The 22,073-nt window shown below is 32.5% G+C and overlaps 2 protein-coding genes across 4 annotated transcripts; one reads left to right on the top strand and one right to left on the bottom strand.

Moving 5' to 3' along the window:
• Window positions 1-1,185: 1,185 nt before the first annotated feature.
• Window positions 1,186-6,965, bottom strand: LOC125811482 (probable galacturonosyltransferase 6). Of its 3 annotated transcripts, XM_049490984.1 has the most exons (9): window positions 6,601-6,965; window positions 6,476-6,510; window positions 5,845-5,886; window positions 5,622-5,751; window positions 5,157-5,230; window positions 4,232-4,464; window positions 3,353-3,710; window positions 2,155-2,676; window positions 1,186-1,833 (listed from the first exon to the last, which is right to left on the bottom strand). In XM_049490984.1, the coding sequence occupies exons 1-9, from the start codon at window positions 6,710-6,712 to the stop codon at window positions 1,558-1,560; spliced, it is 1,782 nt and encodes a 593-aa protein (XP_049346941.1). In that variant the 5' UTR covers window positions 6,713-6,965; the 3' UTR covers window positions 1,186-1,557. The 3 variants fall into 3 exon arrangements, with proteins under 3 accessions (XP_049346941.1, XP_049346942.1, XP_049346943.1); XM_049490985.1 differs by lacking the exon at window positions 5,845-5,886 and having other exon boundaries at window positions 1,511-1,833; XM_049490986.1 differs by lacking the exons at window positions 5,157-5,230; window positions 5,622-5,751; window positions 5,845-5,886 and having other exon boundaries at window positions 1,511-1,833.
• Window positions 6,966-11,537: 4,572 nt separating this feature from the next.
• LOC125811492 (anthranilate synthase beta subunit 2, chloroplastic-like) lies at window positions 11,538-20,573 on the top strand. The gene is made up of 7 exons (XM_049490998.1): window positions 11,538-11,975; window positions 12,483-12,553; window positions 13,699-13,736; window positions 13,835-13,945; window positions 16,818-16,917; window positions 19,350-19,485; window positions 20,157-20,573. The coding sequence occupies exons 1-7, from the start codon at window positions 11,688-11,690 to the stop codon at window positions 20,262-20,264; spliced, it is 852 nt and encodes a 283-aa protein (XP_049346955.1). The 5' UTR covers window positions 11,538-11,687; the 3' UTR covers window positions 20,265-20,573.
• The last annotated feature ends 1,500 nt before the right edge of the window (window positions 20,574-22,073 follow it).

Below are 22,073 nucleotides of genomic sequence, written 5' to 3'. Positions count from 1 at the left end.
TAATATTGTATTACATAAATCGAGATGGAAGGAATAAAACACTTAGATCAATTTTATACTTATAAAATTTAAGTTCTTATAACTACTTTGCCTTTTATCAAAATTTAAAATGGAAGTATTAAAGTTATTCACAAATATTTTTTCATAATATTTTTATCAATTTCATAACCAAAACTTTCACATTAATAAGGTAATAAAGTAACTTAATTTAGAAGTTCAAATATTGATATCAATTGTGAAAACAATCACTGTTAATGTTGTAAAATATTCATAATCCAACATTTAATTTGCTTCTTACTCTCAGCAAATGACACACTAATTTATTAGAATCCAAGTTTGCAAATAGTAAAAATCAAGACTAAAAAGTTCATCTCACTATTATATAAAGTTCAATATGTGGTTTATCTTTGAGAAAATTGGTCTCGAATATTTATTTTATTTCAAAATTTATTTCGTTAATAGGTTATGTATTTTCTCAAACTACAATTATGCATTCATTATTTTTGTCATTTTTTCTAAATAATATTCTTCTTGATTTTTTTTTAAATTCTTATATTATCAACCTATCTTTTTTTGTCCCCTTAGAATTGTGATATTTTTATTTTCTTACTTAAGTCACAATTTTTTCAAAAACAAAATAAATATTCTTTTGGAGATAGATTTTTTTTAAAATACGATCGATACGATCCTAAAACAAATTCTTTTAAGTCTGAAAGGTTAGGAGTACGCAATGTTGGGAGATAACACTGCCTGGGCATGTCCAGGCTTGTTTTTCTTTTCATAAACTTGAGTTGTAATGGTCATACTTGGTAATAAAAAAATAATTATTTACCTAAAAATAAAAAAAATCAAACTCCGATATTATTATTGTGCATGTAAAAATGACAAAGAGAGATAACTGTATAAATATATTTTAATGCAATTAATACATACATAATTATTAAAATAGAGATGTATTGTTAACAAATATCTTGTTTCTTTATTCACATTAATTTAGCAAATATTTCATTGATGACAATCAAAATTAATTTGCATTTCTATAATCTATATATAATATAAAGGAGTTAAGAGATAAATCCAAATATACCTACCTACACACATATTTTAGTGCATATAATATTAAAATCTGAATGATATAAAATAATATAAAATTATGTGGCATTCATAAAAAGAAGGGAATTATACTTATATTAAGAAAAGTTAAATAATTTTTTTATAAATACTTATGTTATAAAATAAAATGTAAGGCCCCAAAGTATGACTATATATAGTTTGTAACAATGGCATCCCAAGAATTTGAACTTTACAATGAAGAATATGTATAGTGGATCAATATGGAAAGAATTAAGTGAGAATGTCAGTAGTTCCAACATCAAAAATGGAAGCTCGATGTACTAAGTTTCTGCTATGTGTGTATTCTGAAAAAGGCTTAGACTACGTAATGTGGTCCAACCTTGCATTTGTACAAGAGGTTGTCGTGTCATAGTTTGAACCCGTAACTTCCTAGGCCACATAAAGGTGAACTTAAGTGGTGCTTACACCTTCTGGATCAAATTGCTACTCATGTAAATTACATTGTTGCAGATATGGATGTTCATAGCTAACATGTCTGTTCCAATAGGACTTGTACTTTTGGATACCAATGTCTAGCCATGGTTTCATAACTCCATCATAATGAATCACAGCTGCCTGCTCGATTTGTGCTCGTGTGACACCCGAGTCATACCCCAACCCGAGTAGATGCCATGTCTTGTCCAGAGCATGAGTGTGTTTGTAAAATGTCATCCAACCAAGTGGTAAACTACCAGCTTTCAGTAATGGTCTCTTACTTCCCTGCATCAACGAAAATTACATACACTTGAGTGTTTCTAGCAATGAAGATAAAGGAGAAGAGTATAATAAAACAACTATAACTGTCTAATGGATTAACCCCATGACATGGTTGGCTATCTATCTAATATAGAATCAATCTCCTCTTCTTTTCTTTTTTTATGACAGTGGTGTCTAGTCAACTTGTGCGCACCTCGACTAACCAAGATACGAGCAGAAGGGAAGAATAATATCACCTAGTGTCAACCAAACTTATAGAACTACTCAAAAATCATTAATGATTTCAACAAGAAAAATTTGCAAACAACGGAATATAACTTATACCAGCTCCAAGTACTTGTGATAGAGAGCAGTTAAGTTTCGCTTCCTCCACTCCTGCAGATCAAATACATTCATACCATATGCCCAAGTGCATGTGTTTGCATCGAACCTTGTTGCCACTGAGGGATCTGTGAAATTGATGAACATATCCATTCGGCGGAATGAAGGCTCACCTTCCACACAAGTTTCCACTGCACCATTCACTTTGCCCTTAATGTTGATGTGCCAAAGTCTGGTTAGATCTTTTCGCACAACCACATCATGGTCGAGGAACACAATCTTGTTCACAGAAGGAAAAATATCAGGAAGATAAAAACGTAAGTGGTTCAGCACAGAAGCATATCTTGGATCAAGGCCTTTTTGCTTCTGCTGATCCTCATTGTATTTGATCGATAACCATTCAAAACTGTCTATGCTCTGGATTTGAATGGTAGCTTTGCCAGGAGGATTCATCAAGAACCACATCGACATGGCTGGCAGGTTGAGAGAATCAGTCACTATATGAAAGACAATTTTCTCTGGATCCTGCCAAGTACATAAACATTTACCTTCAATTAAGACATATTTGTGATGATTTAGTTTTCAAATCCAAAATTTCAAATTAGCAGTTACTATTTGCTATACATGTACCAGAAAACTAGTCAAACTTTCTCTGCTTATCTTATTCCTATTGCATATAAGCTATGAAACTAAAGTATTACTGGCAAATAGTCTTAAAAATGTATTTGCAGATTTGAGGACGCCCGAGTAATATCAACTTATTTCCTAATAGTAAGTTCTCTTTGTACATGAACAAGAATTTGTCACTTTCAAAATCAGGCCAAAGATTCTTTCCTACAGCTCCGTTAAGAAAATGAAGATGAATATTGTCAACTAAACAAGAAAAACGAGTGTTTTTCCTCTGCAGGCCATCCATTTTGACCAATTGTCCTAAAATTAATGTTGGATATATCATAAAATCAAATACTCAGTATGCTTAGTCTTCAACATTCCACTGCTTATCAAGTTTCAAGATGGCAGAAGTCAGAACCAATCTCTCGGTTAAGGGATTCAATTAGTATCTTCTTCAGAACCACCTAGATTTAGTTGCTTCTTGAACCCTTGGTGTATGAACGTAGCATTAAGGACGTAAAGCACATGGAGGAATACAGATTTAAGAAAGAAAGGTGATCCCAAATGAGAAAACACACAGATTGCATACCTTAGCGGTTGAAACAGTTGTATTGACAACCACAGAACATGCCAAAACATTGTCTGAGAAAACAGCAAAGTGATAGAGATCGGGATCCTGCAGTTTGTGTTGGTTAGGAAACTCCCGCTCCTCAGACTGCAGAGCAAAATATTCTGTGGTCAACTGCATGGAAAGGCAATGAAGGCCTTTTGGTGTAGTTCTTGCAGCGAGCTGTACGAGGAAGGAAGTTTGATCCCTTTGTGATCGAAGCTGTTCTTCAGCATTATACGTCATGGCACGTAGTGTATTCACCATAGCTGAGCAATCAGGGTATATTCTGCTTGCTTTCAGCAGGGTCCCATCCATGGCTTTCATCTTTTGTGTGGCCCTGGAAAGCTAGCTGCTCTTAGATTATACACACAACATATTTTAAACAATTATCAGTAAGACAAACCAATTTGTTTCGAATATCCTCAAGTCAATATTGAGTACATATTCTTGTCTCTTCAAAGACAGTAGCACAAGCCAGTTCTACTCTAATTAAATATAATTTGTCTCAGAGTAGGGAAGTCTCAATAAGTAGAGAGTGTTGCTCAGACTCTCCAGAAATGTTGCCACCCCATGTCTTATCCTCAAAAAATGCACTACTTTTGGAGGATCCAATACACACCTATCAACATTTTTGATGAGTCCGAGCAACATAGAGAACAGATCATAACATGACAAAATCCAGTACTAAGCAGAAACAGATTTTATGCTTCTGACTTCTGAGTAGCAATTGACACCTCAGATGAGCCAGGTTCTGTAAATTGCACTGATTAAATTTTATATTTAACAAATGAAGAAGCATGTCATAGCCTGTTAGGTGAATTGTTGTGTGTGTGAGGGGGTAAACAAAAATGACCTCACCTCCTTGACAAACCAGAATCTTTAGTAACATCACCCATAGCTCGTTCTAGCTCTTTAATTCGTAGCTTTATCTCTTTCACAAAATGAGAGTTGCTATCTGGTGGTGCAAAACTCAAGTATGCTTTGGCCCTTATCACCTTATCTTTCATCTCTTTTACCTTCTCATCTAATGGCCTCCACAGATGTGACTGTATGCTCCGACTGTGTTGAACCCCTTCTGGTCTGGACTTCTCCTGCGACAACCCTAGCCGAAATCAGCAGACTGCAAACTCAAAATAAGTATGTACTTGCTATGAACAATATAACGAAAATGACTTTCTAGTTGCACGTGACAAAGTGAAATGTATACAGATGAAGATATCTATAAGGAAAGAAAGGATCAGACAAGTACTTTAGATCCGGGGACTGGAATACCAAATCTAACATTTTAACTTTTTGCAAATTGCTATAGACAACCATGTTGAAAAAGTGAAAAGTGGGCATGGCATCCTTGATATTATCATGAACTTTAGTTTAAGCCCCTAAATTGTACATTTGCAACTATAACTGAAGTTAGAAAACTCATTCTAGATCGAGAAATGGCAAATAAGCGAACATTTCTTATTTTCGTCACCACGCATCAACAAGATGATCACCACAATCAAAGCAACAACTTGACAATTTAAATAGAAGGAAACGGAAAATACCATATGTCTAACTAACTCCAAAATTTGCCAACAGTACATGCTACTAAATTTGAATTTCATCCATTCTATGCAGCCAAACAGAAGTTACAGTAAGTCCATTAGTCACAAATTCTGGAGACAACCAACACGAATGCCTCTCTTGTATAGTATTAAGCGATCAAAATTAAACAATCTCACTAGATAAGAAATTATAACCTCCTCTATCTTTAGCTATGACGACACACTATACAGAATAATACCTTTTCTCTAGATGGGGACACTTTTTGCTCAGATAGATTTCGTTGATTTTTTTCTTGTCCACCATATGTGTCCCCTGTATTTGAGAGAAGAATTAAATGCTGCACTCATATTACAACTTTGACAGCAGTGAAGGAAAGAAGAGGTAAAGAGCACTTAGGATCTGTTTGGACACAGAGATTTTTTCTAAAATAAACTTTATACATTGTTTGGTTATACATTTGAACATTTTTTGGTTAGTTTCTGAAGATGAGTTTTCAAGTATGAAAAACTGGTTTTGACCTCTTTTTCAGTGAAATTTTTTCCCTCTCACAAAACTTCAACTTCTTTTTCAAGTGAAACAAATGTTCAAACATAACTTCATCTACCAAATATCATTTTTTCAACTTCAACTTCAAAGACTCGTTTTTTTTCCCCAAGTTTCAACCCAATGTTTGTCCAAATGCCTACATAAATCAGTATAGTACCATTGCTTTGCAATAAGTTAACGTTCTCTGCTTTGTGACGCCTATCATTCTCATCCAAGCTGACTAAAGAGCCATGATCTCCATCTCTATAGACAACCAGGTGTGGTCCTTTTAGGCCTTCAACTTCTTCCTAAAGAAACAACATACTGGCATTACAAACATAGGTCACGATCACGTATGACTTTTCACGAAGTAAGCAGGCTTATCCAAAATTTTATATCACCTGTTGAACTGCACTATTCGCCTGAGCATCTATTCTATGCTTCTGAAGACAAGAATCCGAAACCCCCAAAAATAAAAATGACAGTCAGATACTTGTTTCTCTTTGTTTAGTATGATAACACTAATAAGACAATTATGCAAAAGGAAGAAAAAAACAGTGTTTGGGTTAAGAATAATTGAAGAAATAGAGATCCCTCCTATTTTGTTTTCTTTTCACATGAGCAGGGAAATGAGGGAAACGTATGTTGTTCAGACTCTCCAAAATTGTTGCCGCACACATGTTAGATTCTCCAAAAATGAACTATTTTTGGAAGATTCTACATGCACCTGGTGGCGTTTTTGAAGAGTCCGAGCAACATAGGAAAACAAAAATTAACTATTTCACCTTGATGTTTCCAATATATGGTGCCAAAGATAAATAAATAAACTAACTATACAAAAGCCTTTTTTTTTTTTTTTCTTTCAATGATGTGGTGCCAAAGATGCATAATAAATTTAAACTATACAAAAGCTTATGTTCTTTCTTTCTTTATTTATAAGTTACTTGAATGAACAGGAACAACAGCATTAGTCAACAAATCACAAGTAGCAACAATATAAAACATATTGAACTAAACAAGCCTAAAACTTACAAGAATCGATAAGTCTTCAACAAAGTCTTTAGATGCTGCACACAAATTGAATACACAAACAATAGTCAGATTAAACTAAGACACCAAAAATCGAAAAGTAACAATTAAGAAGTAAAATATTATACCATCAGTGTTAAGGTTTTTGAGCCTAAATGAAAGCAAGAAAACAGGAGTGAATACTGAAATAGCAAGCAAAGAGAGGATAGAAATCCTCGTACATCGTCGAAATAGCCTCATCAAAGCATAAAGATGAAACAAAATCCAAAAGGGTATTGGAACATCAGACAAGATTATGCAAAAACAGATTCAGATCATTAGGATAAAAATTAAGTCTTGATAGAAAGTCAAACAAAAAAATAAAAATGGAGTAATGATGAAATAGCCTCATGAAAAGCATAAATATAAACCAGAAGACAAAAGGGTACTGGATAATTTAAACAACATATGCAAATAAACTCAGATTATAAGGATAAAAAAATGAGTCTTGATACAAAGTGAACAAGAAAAAATTGAAACATAAACCAAAATGGTATTAAATCACCAAACAAGATATGCAAAAAGATTCATATCATAATGATTTTTTTTTTAAAAAGAGTCTTGATACAAAGTGAACAAGAAAAAGAATTGAAGAAACAAAAATCCAAAAGGGTATTGGATCACCAAACTAACTATGCAAAAAACTTCATATTACAAGGATAAAAAATGAGTCTTGATACAAAGTGAACCAAAAAATTGAGTTTTTGATACAAAGTGAACAAGAAAAATTTGAATAAAAAAAACAAAATAAGCCAAAAGGGTATTGAATCACCAAACTAAATATGCAAAAAGATTCATATTACAAGGATAAAAAATGAGTCTTGATACAAAGTGACAAAAAAAAAACTGAGTCTTTGATACAAAATGAACAAAAAAAAAAAAGCCAAAAGGGTATTGGATCACCAAACTAGAGATGCAAAAAGATTGAGATTATAAGGGTAAAAAAAATTGAGTCTTTTGATATAAAGTGAAGAAGAAAAAACTAAAGTGAGGGGTTTTTCATGCTTGTTTGATTTGTCATTTTTTGGGATCTAAGAATGTATTTAGTGATTTAAAAATTGGATTTTTTAAAGAAAAGAAAGCGATGAAAACGGAGAAAGATGTGGTGACATGTTCTTGAGTTTAAAGAAAGGAATGAAACTGAAGGAAGGAGAAGATCTCAACTTTTTCTTGAAATAGAATACTATATACATTTATATACTCTTTGGAGCCCCTCACCCCCACCCCCCTCCCAAGTCCCAACCAGGGGCGGATCTAAGAGGTTGGAGGGCGTTCACCTAGTTAACGGTTAAACTGATAATCGATAATCAGACCGTTCAAATCCTTTGGGGTACCCTAGTGGTTTGGGTTTGGAATTTCCATGTTGGAGGTCTCAAGTTTGAAACTCTTAGCTAGCGAAAACAAGGGGTTTGTCTTCTGGGTCGAGCTCGTCACACCGAGCTTGCCGGGTTACCTCTCCTATGTGGTTGCGAGCTATTGTATAAGAGCAGAGGTTTTACTCTGTGTTGCCTCCCACCTTACCTACCTTTTCACCTAGCCCACCCACTAGTTGGGAAATTTTCGTTTCTTAACTAACATAATTATGATTTCTTAATGGTAATCATAATTAGATGATCACCCTAAACAAGACTAGGTCCACTATTAGATGACTATTTCAATGTATAAATATTATAAGCCATTTGTCTTTGTGGTGCACTTCTAAAATCATTGGTTATTAATTCATCTCAACTAACTTAGATGATCTTTTCTTAATCATATTGTAATTTATATAACTTTTGTGAGATGTCCTTGTCATTACCTATTTTTTCTTCTTCTTAATTCCTTGGTTGGAATGATATTCAATTATTGATATTAATTGTTACATCATTTAATTATTTATATATTATAAAGAGCATAATATACTTTTAAGTCTGTCTAAATACACATATTTCTTTATACATAAAACAGGGCAAGTACACAGTAGTTGGAATGATAATCAATTATTTATATTAACTGTTACATCATTTAATTATTTATGTATTATAATAAGTGTACCATACTTTTAAAATTTGTCTAAATATACATATTCCTTCATGCATAAACAAGATAAGTACATAATAGTCGATTATGAAAGTTCTATTTAGGTAATGCCAAAATTTTTAAAAAAAATATGAGTTTATCACTTTAAAATCAACTTCAAATGTATCCACAATAATTAATGATTATAACAACTTATTTGATTAGACTAACAAATAGTGATGAATACTGACGATAAGGATTTACAGGAAAAATAGAATTTAAAAATTAAGGCTAAGAAGCACAAAAATACAAAATATAAAAATAACAAATTTAGCTCGTCTGTCATATTTATATTAATTAAATATTATCTTTATAAAAACACTATGAATTTTACTATCTAGAAATGGGAATAAGCAAGCTCTTCTTCGTCAACATCCTTGCTTCACTAGGAGGGTATTTTCGGTATTATGTAATATTTATGTTTCACTATTGTAGTACTTCAAAGCCTCATGTATGTACCTTTCCATATTGGTATAAGCATTGGACACCTCTATCCCAAGAAATACAATATAACTACTCAACTAGAATAGACTTAATTGAATTTTTTCTATTTTTCCTATAATTAATATGACCTTGAGAAGTTTGAACAATTTCTATATTAGCTATTCCGGTATTCTATGTAAAAAATTTCTAATTTACATTTATATACATTGATGGTGAACAAATGACAAAATAGTAAAATTGATCGATCAATTAATGATACATTAATTACAATGTAAAATAGAGAATGTCCATCTAATATGAAAACTTAAATTTCCACTAACATATATCAATTGGCAGCCTTTTGTTTTGATAAGACATGATTTAACATTGACATAATACATAAAAACCTCATTAAATTAATACTTGATAAATTAATAATCCCTCTAAGATAATATTTTCTTCCGATCTCGATTTAGGTCACTGAAAAAAATCACCTATTTTGATAAGATAATATATTTTCAGAAGACCTCTATATAAATTTGTAGTTTCATTAATATTATAAATTAATAATTATCTAAAAATACAAATATATCTAAGACAATTTAGTGAAATATGATTCTATGGTGTTTTGTTTTTGTTAAAATTTAAATTTAGTTGAAACTCATCTCTAACTTATCTTATTGCATTCAAAAGTTTCGGTGTTGTCATGACTGTAAATCTTTTTGAGTGCATGAGGAATGATATCTTTTGTACTCACATAATGTTTTACGTATTTGGTATGTCATTATTAATTTTGTGATACCTTTTAATTGAGAAACTATTTTTTGATATGCTTTCAAGAAATTTATAGTAAAGATATATAGTTCATTCTCTCATCATCATACATCGAATGTGTTTTAATAAAGATGCAATGAATAATGTTTGATTATTAAGATACAATGAACATTATATATAATGAATTTATTTTTACAATGAATCATTGAATTATTGAATTTATTTTACAATGAATCATTTAACAAAAAAATATATTACAATGAATCATACACATACACTATACTTTATGTATAGTGAATTTATTTATTTTATATGAATTTGATAAATATGATACATAATTTAGTAAAATACAATGATTTTGATGTATTTATTGTAATTTATGTATAATAATTTTTTATGTGAATTCAATAAATATGACACATAAATTAGTAAGATACAATGATTTTGATGCAATCAAAATTAACATTCATTGAATCTCAAAACACTATTTAAATTAATATTTAAATTAATAAATATTAATTTATTGATTAAATAATATTTCTACAAAATAATAACTTTTCATTTCCTACCTATATTAATTTAGTGAAGTTTTATTGTATGTTCTTTAACTTGACATCATTTTATATTTATCCCCTTCAACTTTAGGTATGCATAACTATAGATACTTAAACTTGTATAAATTAAAACAAGCAGACACATGAGTCTTACATGATATAAAACACGTATGACACTACATAACTCATAAGACTTAAATTATCATGTCGGATGCCACATAATGTCTACTTGTTCAGTTTTATATAAATTTAAGTGTCTACTTGTAGACATCCAAAGTTAGAGGACATAAAAGGTGAGTCAAAGCTAAATTAAATGACATATTTATGTATTATACCTTTAATATTCAATTACATTGCTAAATGTTGTGCATTAGTTATTCAAGTTGAAATAAATGATTAAATAAATAATTTGTGTGAATAATTAAAAGAATTTTGAAAGGTAATTCCTAAAATTTAGCTCAAGCATTATTATTACAGCCTTATTAGGGATCGTTTGGTTGAGAACTAGTTATCCTAAGATAAACTATCCTGAGATTAATTATCCTGGGATAATCTATCCCACCCTGTATATGGGATAACTTATCCATCACTATAGTATAAATTGTGGGATAAGTTATCGCAAATATATCAACCAAACAAGACATATTCTAGTACTATTTTTTTATTCCAGGACTATATATTCTTATCCCTCACACCAAACAATCCCTTACTGTTTAATAAAGTAAGAAAAAAAGTGAATTTTATAATCTTAAACTAAAAACATGTAGAATATATTAAAATATTATTTAATTGTATAATTTTAAATATGTGTATATGTAATCATGTATGTATTTTTGTAAAATATAAAGTATTCGAAATTACTATTTATTTTTAGAAAATTATTTATAGTAAATTTATTACTCCATCCGTCCCATTTTATGTGGCAATATTTGACCGGGCATGGAGTTTAAGAAATAAATAAAGACTTTGAAATGTTTACCAAATTGCCCTTTAAAAAGTAGACTCTTTTTTCTCTCTCATCATAAATGTATTGAAATATTATTTTAAGATTAAATGAGACCAACAAAGATAAAAGAGGAATTGTACCTTTATAAATTTATCATATAAGGAAATATGACTTTCTTTTTGAGACTGACCAAAAAGGAAATGGTGCACATGGGACAGAGGGAGTAAAACATTACCAAAATTAAACTAATCAGATTTTCTTGTTTCGGTTGTGCCATTGATAAACACTCTCCCGCTGTCTTCGAAAAACACTTCCACCTCACTTCACCGCTGCCGCCGTCGTCACAGCCACCGCTGTTGTAGATCGCCGGCGTCCGATCACAGCCTCGAACGACGACGTTTCATTCTCTCCACAATCTCTCATGGCCGGAATTGTTACCCCTCATGCCTCTTCACAATCCGCCATCATTCACATCAATGGCAAAAACACATTTCTCTCGCCCACAAAAACCCTAGCTTTGCCAATTCTCTCCGGCTCTGGAGGCTCTTTTCTCCGAATGAGAAGCACAAAGCGGCTCGAGGCGAAGCCGCTTGCTCTATCGCAGAACAGTTCAGCTACTTGTGTTGAGTTATCGGATGATGTTAAACGGAATAAGAGTCCGATTATTGTTATTGATAATTATGATAGCTTCACTTATAATCTCTGTCAGGTATGCTCAATTTTTCGAAGTTTGAATCAGAGAATTGATTTTTGAGTATAGAGAAATGTGGAGATTGCTGTTTTAGTAATCCTTTTATTCGTTTTGTTTTATTCATGGAATTATAATGAATCTTCAAAATGTAGAACATTGAGAAATGTACAGAACAGGTGAGGGTCTATCGGAAAAAACTTCTCCATCTCTTCTTGTGGGATTACAGTGCCTATGCTGTTGTTGAGAAATGTACAGAATTAGCTTAGTTTTCTTAATTATTCTGCTTTGATTTTTTGTGATTTTGAAGTATTTCGAAGCTTGAGAATTGAACTGATTTTTAGAAATAGAATTATTGCATCTGCTGAATAAGTTAGAAAAACATTTACTTTCTTAGTTTGTCTCTTCATTTTTGTTAATAGTTCTGAAGTATATTGAAGTTGGAGCTTAATATTGATTTTGGAATATTGATAATTGCAGACAATTGTATTTAAGGTGTTTCTTAACTTACTCTTGTTTTCTCCGTAGTATATGGGAGAGCTTGGATGCAGTTTTGAGGTTTATCGAAACGACGAGCTTACTGTGGATGAGCTGAAGAAGTAAGTTACAAAGTTAGTTTTTGTTTATAGATTATTTTTTTTTGGTCCAGCTGTTGTAGTATAGTTACAAATTCACCTTCACCATGCTGGTATGGGGATCATCCACCTTTATGTTAGACTCGAATCTATAAAATTTATATTATGATACCTTTGGTTTCAGCACTTCTATCTTATCTAGTTAACTCATAATTGTTAGATTAAGGTTGGATACGTGATAGGTGTGATAGCTTTGTTGCTTTCCTGAGAGCTGATAATCTCTTTGTAATGCTTACATCTTCTTGATATTGCTTACATCTTCTTGATATTTTTGTTAATGATATCCTTCTTATTTCATCAAAAAGGCTGCACACTCGTTGTCTAATTTTGATTGGTCTTTTGTCTTTTCTGAATTTGCTGCCATGATTACATTCAAATTGAATAAATGTACTGGTAGAGATGGAGACTGCTGCGGAACTGAAAATTTGAGGTTGCACATTGAGTGTGTTAGAAATTGTAGGTCTGGATGATAACTGCATAATTATCAATTCCGATGAGCTGTAATTTCTTGGGTGCATACTTGTGTGTGCATAATCTTATTTTAGTAAAACCTAACAGAAGATAGTGAATAATAATAATATAATGCAATGGTTTGAGAGTGCAAGTAGAAAGGAAAAAGATCCACTCATTAAATAAATGCTTATTTTAGCTCGTTTTTCTTTACTCGTTAGTTAGAGTGGTAATAAGCAGGTTGCCTAGTTGAATTACACCAACCACCTCCTCTCTTTTAATTAACATTATAGATAAGAAAAGAAAAAAAGGACAGATGAATTGCTAACTTTTTCATAAATGAGATGCATGTGCACCATACTAGGTTCATTTCTAAGTCAAAAAGATCCGTTTTTTTTCTTCATCAGGTCAGTTTCACATGATTTAGAGGGGAACTGGTTTGTGAATAAAATGTTTATTTGATATTGGTAAATCATAATGAGAAAAAGACTATAAAGTAAATTTAATTGCAATGATAATATGATTTTTTTTTTTGTTTAAAATTTAAGGGGATTTTGTGTTTTTTTCTTTAGACCTGACAAAAAATGAGTGTTCTTTATTTTACTCCGTAGACCTGATTAAGTTAATACTATGTCGTTTTTTCAAAAAATATTTTGTAGGAAAAATCCAAGGGGAATACTAATATCACCTGGACCAGGTAAGAAGAGTCATCCAAATATATCAAGTTACTATTTTCACTTATATAGAACGTATGGAATGATCGGTACTTTCAATCTTATTTAATTCTGGGAATAGGTACACCTCAAGATTCAGGCATATCATTGCAAACTGTACTGGAACTTGGACCAACAATTCCGTTATTTGGTGTTTGTATGGGTTTGCAATGCATGGGAGAGGCTTTTGGAGGTTTGTTTTTTAATCAACTATATTTGGTGCTTTTGTTTCAATTAGTTTGGCCTATCTTATGAATAATTTGCTTCTATGATATTTGAAAAAAAAGAAAAATAGCTTCTCAAGTGCTTTAAAAAATTGGGTGATTTCTTTGTATCTTTCTAAGGCTCGGTGGATAGAGTTACCGGGTACCTGAGGTAGTGGGAGACAATAGGTACCTCATTGTCCCTCTGCATTATCAGAATCACCAATGTGGTCAGGATTTTATCCCAGAAAAGTTTATTGTCACATGAATTATATATATATATTCATTGTGAAGAATGGTGGTTATGAAAAAAATATACATTGTGAAGAATGGTGGTTATCAAAAAAATATACAATGTGAAGAATGGTGGTTATCAAAAAAATATACATTGTGAAGAATGGTGGATATCAAAAAAAAATATACATTGTGAAGAATGGTAGATAAATCGTCAGATATATACCATATTCACACACTTAAGTATCTTCAGTTTTGAGGTATTAGGTAAAGTAATTACATCATAAAATGTGGTATTGTTTGGTTGCTGTTTTCATTTCTTATATGTTGTACTTATATAGTAATGTTGGCATTATTTATACTTGAAAGCACCTAAAAGACAATAGTAACCTTGATGTTATTGTAGTAGTTCTCCTCAAAGATAAGATTATGACACTAATAGATAAGGTTATGTCATTTAACGCATCTTTGTTTGGTTTTAGGTGTTTGTTCATTTATACTATTTCTTGGTATATCTATACAATCGAACCTAGATTAAAAGAGTTTAATGGTACTATAAATAGAGCACGCATCTTTAATGAGGTTTTGTCCTTTTCTTTTTCAATGAGTGTAAAATTGTGCAACTTATAGAAAGGAGGATATTTTAATTGAATTTTTTTTCACGCTTTCTTGTTTTACACCCAAATAGTTGATTATACAAATAAAGAAACAAGAACAGGAATTGTCTTAAAAATTATTCAAAATAATAATGATATATAGTAATTATAGAACTAATTACCCCAAAATAAATTACATGAGTAGTTATTAAACTTATTATTGCACACACTGATGCACTGTCTTGGTGCCAGTTTTAATACTAACCTTAGGCTTACCTTTACTTATCCAAAAGAGAAGAAGAGACAAATAACATAAGTATGGAGTAGCAAATAACATATTTTTTTCTTTTCAATCAACAAGGGAATTGGCTAAAGGTATAAATTATAATTATAAACAATGATTTATCCATGTCAAGTGAAACACACATCATCGGGTATGTGAGTTTGCTCATATTGCCACTCCCAAACCCGGATAAGGGAAGAGTGTTGCGATAGGATAACAACTAGTGTAAAACTAGTGACTATAATTTATGATGAACTCACGGTACAACGTACATTTCAAATGGAAGTAGATAGTGAACAATTATATTGCCAACCTCAATTAGCTTGAGATTGAGGCATAGTAGTAGTTAAAATCAAATGCTTGTTTTAGAGCAGTATATGCAATTTTTGGTACAATTTAACCATAAATCCAACAGGATATGCATTTGCTCCAAAAATCTAGTGTTTAATCGTCATAATACAATCGCTATAGTATAAATATATAATTCGTGCATAAGTTGTATGTGAACCAAATGACTTCTTGACTAAGTTGCTCGAACTCTTCACTTTCGGTGCCGCACCCGTGTCGACACGACATGGGTGTGGGATCCATAACCGATGTGGTCAACCGGTATTGGATACTTTGACCGAATTTGAGGGAGACATTTTGAACAAATTCAATGATTTCTATAATCAAAATAAAATCTAAGGTGAAATTGAAGAAAATGAAATACCTTGTATATATAAATTTCTATTGCCACTCCCTTTCCGTTTATCTCCTTCCAAAATTCTCCTCTTGATCATTATTTTCTCCTCAAGTTTTCCACATAATATCTCATAATTTAGGTTTTATAACTTTATTTTTAGTTGAATCCCCGCACCCGTATCTACACATGGATCCATATCCCCGAATTTTAAAATTTAGGTCACAGAGAATCCGAGCTCTAGATCCACACCCGTATTGGACACCCGCACCCGAGTCCGAGCAACCTAGCTTCTTGATGGCATGGTTATAAGATACACTTATCATGGAAGGTTTATATGGATGTGTTATAGTATATACATATATATATATATATATATATATATATCACCTAGTTTAAGATACAACAACTTCTTTTAAAATATAAGCATATAACTTTTTAAAGGTTCTGTGATTTAAGAGGGAACAAATTGAAGGTGTTTGATTGATTTCTTTTCAGATTATCTATATATGGTAATGGCTACGGACAGGAGGGAACAATGAAATATCTAAGGGTTTTAAAGGTTCAATTGGACAAAATGAATTTCAGATGCATTTATCGACATCAAGATCATAAAAGAACCAAATTCTTGTTGGCGATTATTTATATTAAAAAAATTGAACTCTGTAACTTCTGCGTTGTACTCCTAATAGGATGTCTCTTGGAAACATATTTATGCCCCTTCCGAAAATGGAAAAGGAACCGAACACAATATGACCTTCATTTACTGGAAGCTCACTTTTAAGACTGAAGTTAGTCCTCTAGTGTCTTGAATGAGGACCTGTTCAGAGCATAAATTTTCTGTTGCTGACTGCCTAGAGCAGAAACATAGCATACTAGTAAAAAATCATAATGCTTTGAGGAGAACTAGTGAGTTGTGCAAAAGAATAGTTGAAAAGGTATTCAAAGTTTTGGGTATTGTTAAGTTGACGATCAAAAGCTCTACTTTCTTCTTTCTTGTTATTCAACTATTCAATCGTGTATTCATCACACTTAATCCTCCTTAATGTGAATTTATTCCATTGCAGGAAAAATTGTGCGTTCTCCATATGGGGTGATGCACGGGAAAAGCTCCCCCGTATATTATAACGAAGGTGGGGAAGATGGTTTATTTGCAGGGCTATCAAAGTAAGCTCTCCTCTTTCTGATAATTGATTAGAAACTTGTCTTAACAAATTACGATTTGGTCTTTCAGATTATTTCTGTATCAACATAAGTGCATTTCCCATTGAAAGTTAAGATCATCCCTACGGATTGCAAGTTAGTTGCATTTCAAAGTTCTTGCTTTCCTTGAAACATAGATGACAACCAGAGATGCCAAAAGCAGTAAATCTGCAGAAACTCCATTGATAACTGCGTTATTTTTTCAAATTTCTGGGACTTCATTCTCCGATTCTATTTCAATGCCCAAACTGCAGGTTTCAAGTTCTGCGTCACGGTCTTCCAACCTCCAGTTATTTCTTCTTGTCCTTTTAATTGTGTCTTCGATAATTTGTCTTCTGTGTTGATTTCCTTTGAGATTTTCTCGACCTGCTCAACCTTGTAGTCAGCTTCTGCTACAAGTCATTTGTAGCTTGAATGAGTTCACAACTCATTTGTTTGCCGAAATATGTGAAATCTCATCAAGCACAATGCTTCAAGGTTTGATGGTCTCTGGTTCTATTGACTAGGATCCTTCATATCAAGACTCTTGACCCCTTTCATCTGGTCATCAGGTGTCAGGACCTTCAACTTCTTCTTTATCCACTTCATTGGAACTAGTAACTTCACCAGCAGCTTTTGATATGGTTTCCTCCACTCCATCACCTTGTACACTCTGGGTAACAACCTCTGTGCTGTCCTTTTTCAATATCATTATCTGTACTTGAACCCTTCCATTCGATAGTTTCCACCTTCAAGAACCCCACAATATCTTCAACAAATTTGACAGCCGTAAGTTCATAATTAGTCTCTCTCCAACTCAAACTCCAGAAAACCACTTTGAGAATACTCTGGCCGTTCCACGTATACACTTCACCAACAACAACATACCTAGTGTAATGCCACAAGTGGGGTCTGGGGAGGGTTGGATGTACAAAGACCTTACCCTTAGCTTTGTGGGGTAGAGAGGGTGTTTCCGATAGACCCTCAGCATGGCACATAATTTAGACTAGCAATAAAGGATTAGGAATAATAGAAGATTGAGGAATGTCTTCACAGGATATATGAGTGGCCTATTGGTGGTGAAGGGCAGGATAGGATAATACAGAGGGAGAGAGTGCACTACAAGAAATTTCAAAATGGGGACTGAAGGTGATGCCGAATGTGTGGTCCGTGTGGGATATCAAAAAGACTAGGAAACTAACTTCCTTCTCAGCTCACGCGGTGCATAATGCAATACTAATGATAGCTAATTTTAAAAAATCTCTGAATTGATATAACCCCTTGTTGATATTACTAGTCTTAACACCACTTTCTAGAAAAATCCCAAGAGAAACTGAATAAACAACCTAAGCTTAAAATTGAAAGTTTTACCTTTTCTATGGACTAGAACTACCTGAAGAGTAGGAGAGAAAGATAATGCAATGTTACTTAGGCTACTGGAGATAAACTGCACCGTTGGAGGCTTGTTGGGGTAATCCTACGATTCATCTCCTTTCTTTTTTAATTCCAAGTCAAACTTTTGAAAGCGGGCTATCATATTTAAATGATGCTGACACTCTTTGTAAGTCAGAGGTGCATTTTTTGTAATTTACGTAGGCTAATTTATTCAATTAAGCATGTATCTCTGCCTGCTCTCTGTAGTGTTATGGTCTCACATACGTGCAAGTTTTTTCTGCGTTTACTATTTAGTGTTTGTCTTAAGCAATATTGACGAAAAATCTTTGACATATGTGGCAACATAGGTAGACCAGAATTTTGATTTTGTGTTCTAGATTTTAGAAAAGGATAACTTACTGCATTCTTGATAAATTATTTGTACATATTGAATGGGTTTCTTAGTGCAACAACAACAAACCAACATAGTCCCATAAGTGGGGTCTGGGGAGGGTAGAGTGTACACAAACTTTATTCCTATCTTGAGGAGGGGATTTCTTAATACAAATACATCATTTTGGCCAAAGTTAGCGGGTTCTGCCGAACCTGTAGCTATAACTCTAGCTCTGCCTATGTTTGGCAAAAGAATCTTGTCATGCGCAGTTTCAATTTGCTGGGATCTTCCCTCACATATATGCTTGTAATATATCTTTTTTCTCATCAACTCCTCATTCACTTCCACCCACCTTAATTACTTCAGTTGAGTTTTACTTCTACCTTGTATATGTTAATTGTTAAGTCTAGCAAATATTGGTGCCACTACTACTATCTTAGTATAGGTAGAACTCTTCATCGCCCTATGATTATCATGGTAAGACTAATAATAAGTTATGGAAGTCGAAATACTCTAGTTGGAGCACGTCTATTAGTGAGAACATAGAAGACAATTATAGAGATCCATCGCAGGTTGTTTAATCTATGTAATATTCCAAATACTCAGTCGTATTTATGTTGACATTTTGGTAATACCTTTTTCATTTCAGCCCATTCACAGCTGGTAGATACCACAGCCTGGTAATAGACAAGGACACTTTCCCCAAAGACGCCCTTGAGATAACTGCATGGACAGAAGATGGTCTTGTAATGGCTGCTCGTCACAAAGTTTATAGACACATACAGGTAAAAATCTCCATCCTTTATGAACAAAGTTAGCGTTGTTATCATTCCGCTATGGATTCATTGCATTGAGCTATCTATCTGACCTGGTGGAGAGATTCTTATTTAGAAGATTTTTTAATGGTGATATGAACTAATAAAGGAAGAAAGTTATCGATAAGTTTGTTCAGACTTAACTCTGGATTTGCAACATTATACTTGTTGAAAGAAAATTGTATACTTGAACAGTAAAAATTTCACGGGGTACCCTATTTGGACGCTTCTATTTAATCTATACCCAGTTTTTAGAATTTTTTACACATCTACTCACTTAGGACCAACTTCTGACATGCGTTATTTCAAACAAAATGTCTTTAAGTTAAAGTTCAAGCAAAAATGGTTGAACTTAGTTTCATGTGCATGAACTTCAGGCAATCCTTCATCCACATGCAAAAGCCCTTGACCTTCATGCTAAAATGCCTAAACTTAGCCATATGAAACTTCAAACATTGTCAAAAGTTAGGATTTGTTAAGACTCATTTCAGACACTGCAAATCTAAAGTTGTTTAGTAGGTGGACGTGCAAAATTTTATAAACGTAAGGCATAACTTAAATATTGTCCCCAAAATCGAGTATCTTTGCACTTACTCGACTTGAACTTGATTACTTGTTTGCTTCTTGCTTGGTTAATTCAGGGGGTACAATTCCATCCGGAAAGCATCATCACAAGTGAAGGCAAGACAATAGTTCACAATTTTATCAAATTGATAAAGAGGAAGGAAGAAGCAGAATCTCAAAACTAGACAACTCTCTTTACTTGCTGTACAAAATCGTGGTTTTGCCTCGATAAACCGATGCAAAAATAGGTTATCTGTCTTTGTTGTAACTTTGCTAAGTTAAGTTAGAAGTATTGAATTTAATTTTGAAATTCTTTAGACAAGGTTGGTTTATTATTGAAGATGATATCATGAGGATCTTGAGATATCTTTTTTCACTAGGAAGTAAGATATTGAGTCGAGGGTCTACTAGAAACAACCCCCCCACCCCCAACAAAGGCAGTAAGGTTTGCGTACTTCCTAGCTTTTTCAGACTTGATTCGTGGGATTATACTGCGTTTGTTGTTATTTAATCTCTACCTTTATTGCTCTAGTCCTAAAAATAAGGAAATAATCATTATGGTATGCCTGTTTTGGATTTGATGTTGGTGTAGCTTGAATGACAAATTCTTGATCTTCTAGGCCAAAGTAGAAAATACGTGTCATAAGCTTCGGCTATAGTATTATTCAATTATACAAACAGACCTACTTTTTATTAGACCTAATTAATTAAGTTGGATTGGTGATAAGTGATAACAACGTGTCTTAGAAAAATCAGAATAATAAAATACGACATGGAGTGCACTTATACCAAACATGTAAGGCCAATCAGTACGTTTATCTACTTTTAGGCTGAAACCAAATCTCATATATCTTTTTATTACTTAGGATTATTTTTTTTGAAACTCGAAAAAATTCGTGCACTATGTATATTCACTTTTGTGTAATGACTCACAACCCATATTATAGAGGATATAAATTATACTTTGATGTGACGAGTTCGACTGAAAAGGTGTTGACAGAAGGAATCAATTCCTGACCTTCACTATAAAATATTATATGTTGCATCAACTTAGTCATTCTTATGGGTGAGAAAAATCATTCAATAAATAAAAGGTTTAGCTTCAACTACCTACTTCTATGTCTGGCTAATGCTTCTTACCAAATTAAAATACATTATGGAAAAACAAATTAGTTATTTATCATATGAAATGGGGATAATACAGCTACCAAACACTATATTATAAACTTAGTTTAATTGAAATTCACGACCACCCAAAATAATGATGGAAGTGATATGGATAGGATTTCTAAGCTCTTAATCCCGACGTCTCGATTTTGATTTGAGACAAAAACAAATACCAAAAATAAGGAGAAAACTTTAAATTTTGGAGCCCAAAGCAGATACCAAGTGAAAAAGAAAGAAAGTTTTATGGATCATAATAGCAAGTCGAACTTGCTCAAAATCTTTATTATTCTCTTATGAAGGATATTCGGCATATAATACTTTAAATTTCTTATTTTATTTCTATTTAACTGTTTGTTTCTCTAGAAAATACAGTAAAAGAGTTGACTAAAATTATTTTATTAGTTATTGTGGAAAAACAACTTTGTTGTCTTACTTTTTCCCCATCTCTACCCCATTTTTTGTTGTTTAAAAATTCTTGAACTATTTTCTGCAACTATCTATAACATTCTCTTAATACTTTTCTAATTTTCTATATTTATTTTAATTTTGTATATTATCTTTTTTTGACAGCTATAGGCCTAGTGGGAGACATTACAAGAAAGTTCAACCTCATAGCTATGCACATTTGCATGTGTCGATCGCTCAATTGTTCATTACACTATTTTCAATATCTATAACTTCTTGAAATATCTCGATCCCGTGAGATGTGTTGGACGGTGGGAAGGATATAATTAATGTGTAATATTAACAATGAAATTTGTTCTCTGCATTTTTCACTTAGAAAACTATTTTCCTAAATTTTTGAAAAGTCTAAAAAATATTTTCCT

The sequence above is a fragment of the Solanum verrucosum genome, unplaced genomic scaffold, assembly GCF_900185275.1.
Source record: "Solanum verrucosum unplaced genomic scaffold, falcon-dt-bn FXZP01000238.1, whole genome shotgun sequence".
Lineage (NCBI taxonomy): Eukaryota > Viridiplantae > Streptophyta > Magnoliopsida > Solanales > Solanaceae > Solanum > Solanum verrucosum.
Note: the sequence above shows the minus strand (reverse complement) of the source record. Positions and strands in the feature narration are given on the sequence as shown.

Excerpts from the sequence above, each read along its gene's own strand:
- LOC125811492 (XM_049490998.1), top strand. The coding sequence starts at position 11,688 with ATGGCCGGAATTGTTACCCCTCATGCCTCTTCACAATCCGCCATCATT. Across the intron at positions 16,918-19,349 it reads TTATTTGCAGGGCTATCAAA|CCCATTCACAGCTGGTAGAT; the intron begins GTAAGCTCTCCT and ends TTTTCATTTCAG. Across the intron at positions 19,486-20,156 it reads AAGTTTATAGACACATACAG|GGGGTACAATTCCATCCGGA; the intron begins GTAAAAATCTCC and ends TGGTTAATTCAG.
- LOC125811482 (XM_049490984.1), bottom strand. The coding sequence starts at position 6,712 with ATGAGGCTATTTCGACGATGTACGAGGATTTCTATCCTCTCTTTGCTT. Across the intron at positions 5,231-5,621 it reads TAACTTATTGCAAAGCAATG|GGGACACATATGGTGGACAA; the intron begins GTACTATACTGA and ends TCTCAAATACAG. Across the intron at positions 4,465-5,156 it reads TGTCCCCATCTAGAGAAAAG|GAGAAGTCCAGACCAGAAGG; the intron begins GTATTATTCTGT and ends GGGTTGTCGCAG.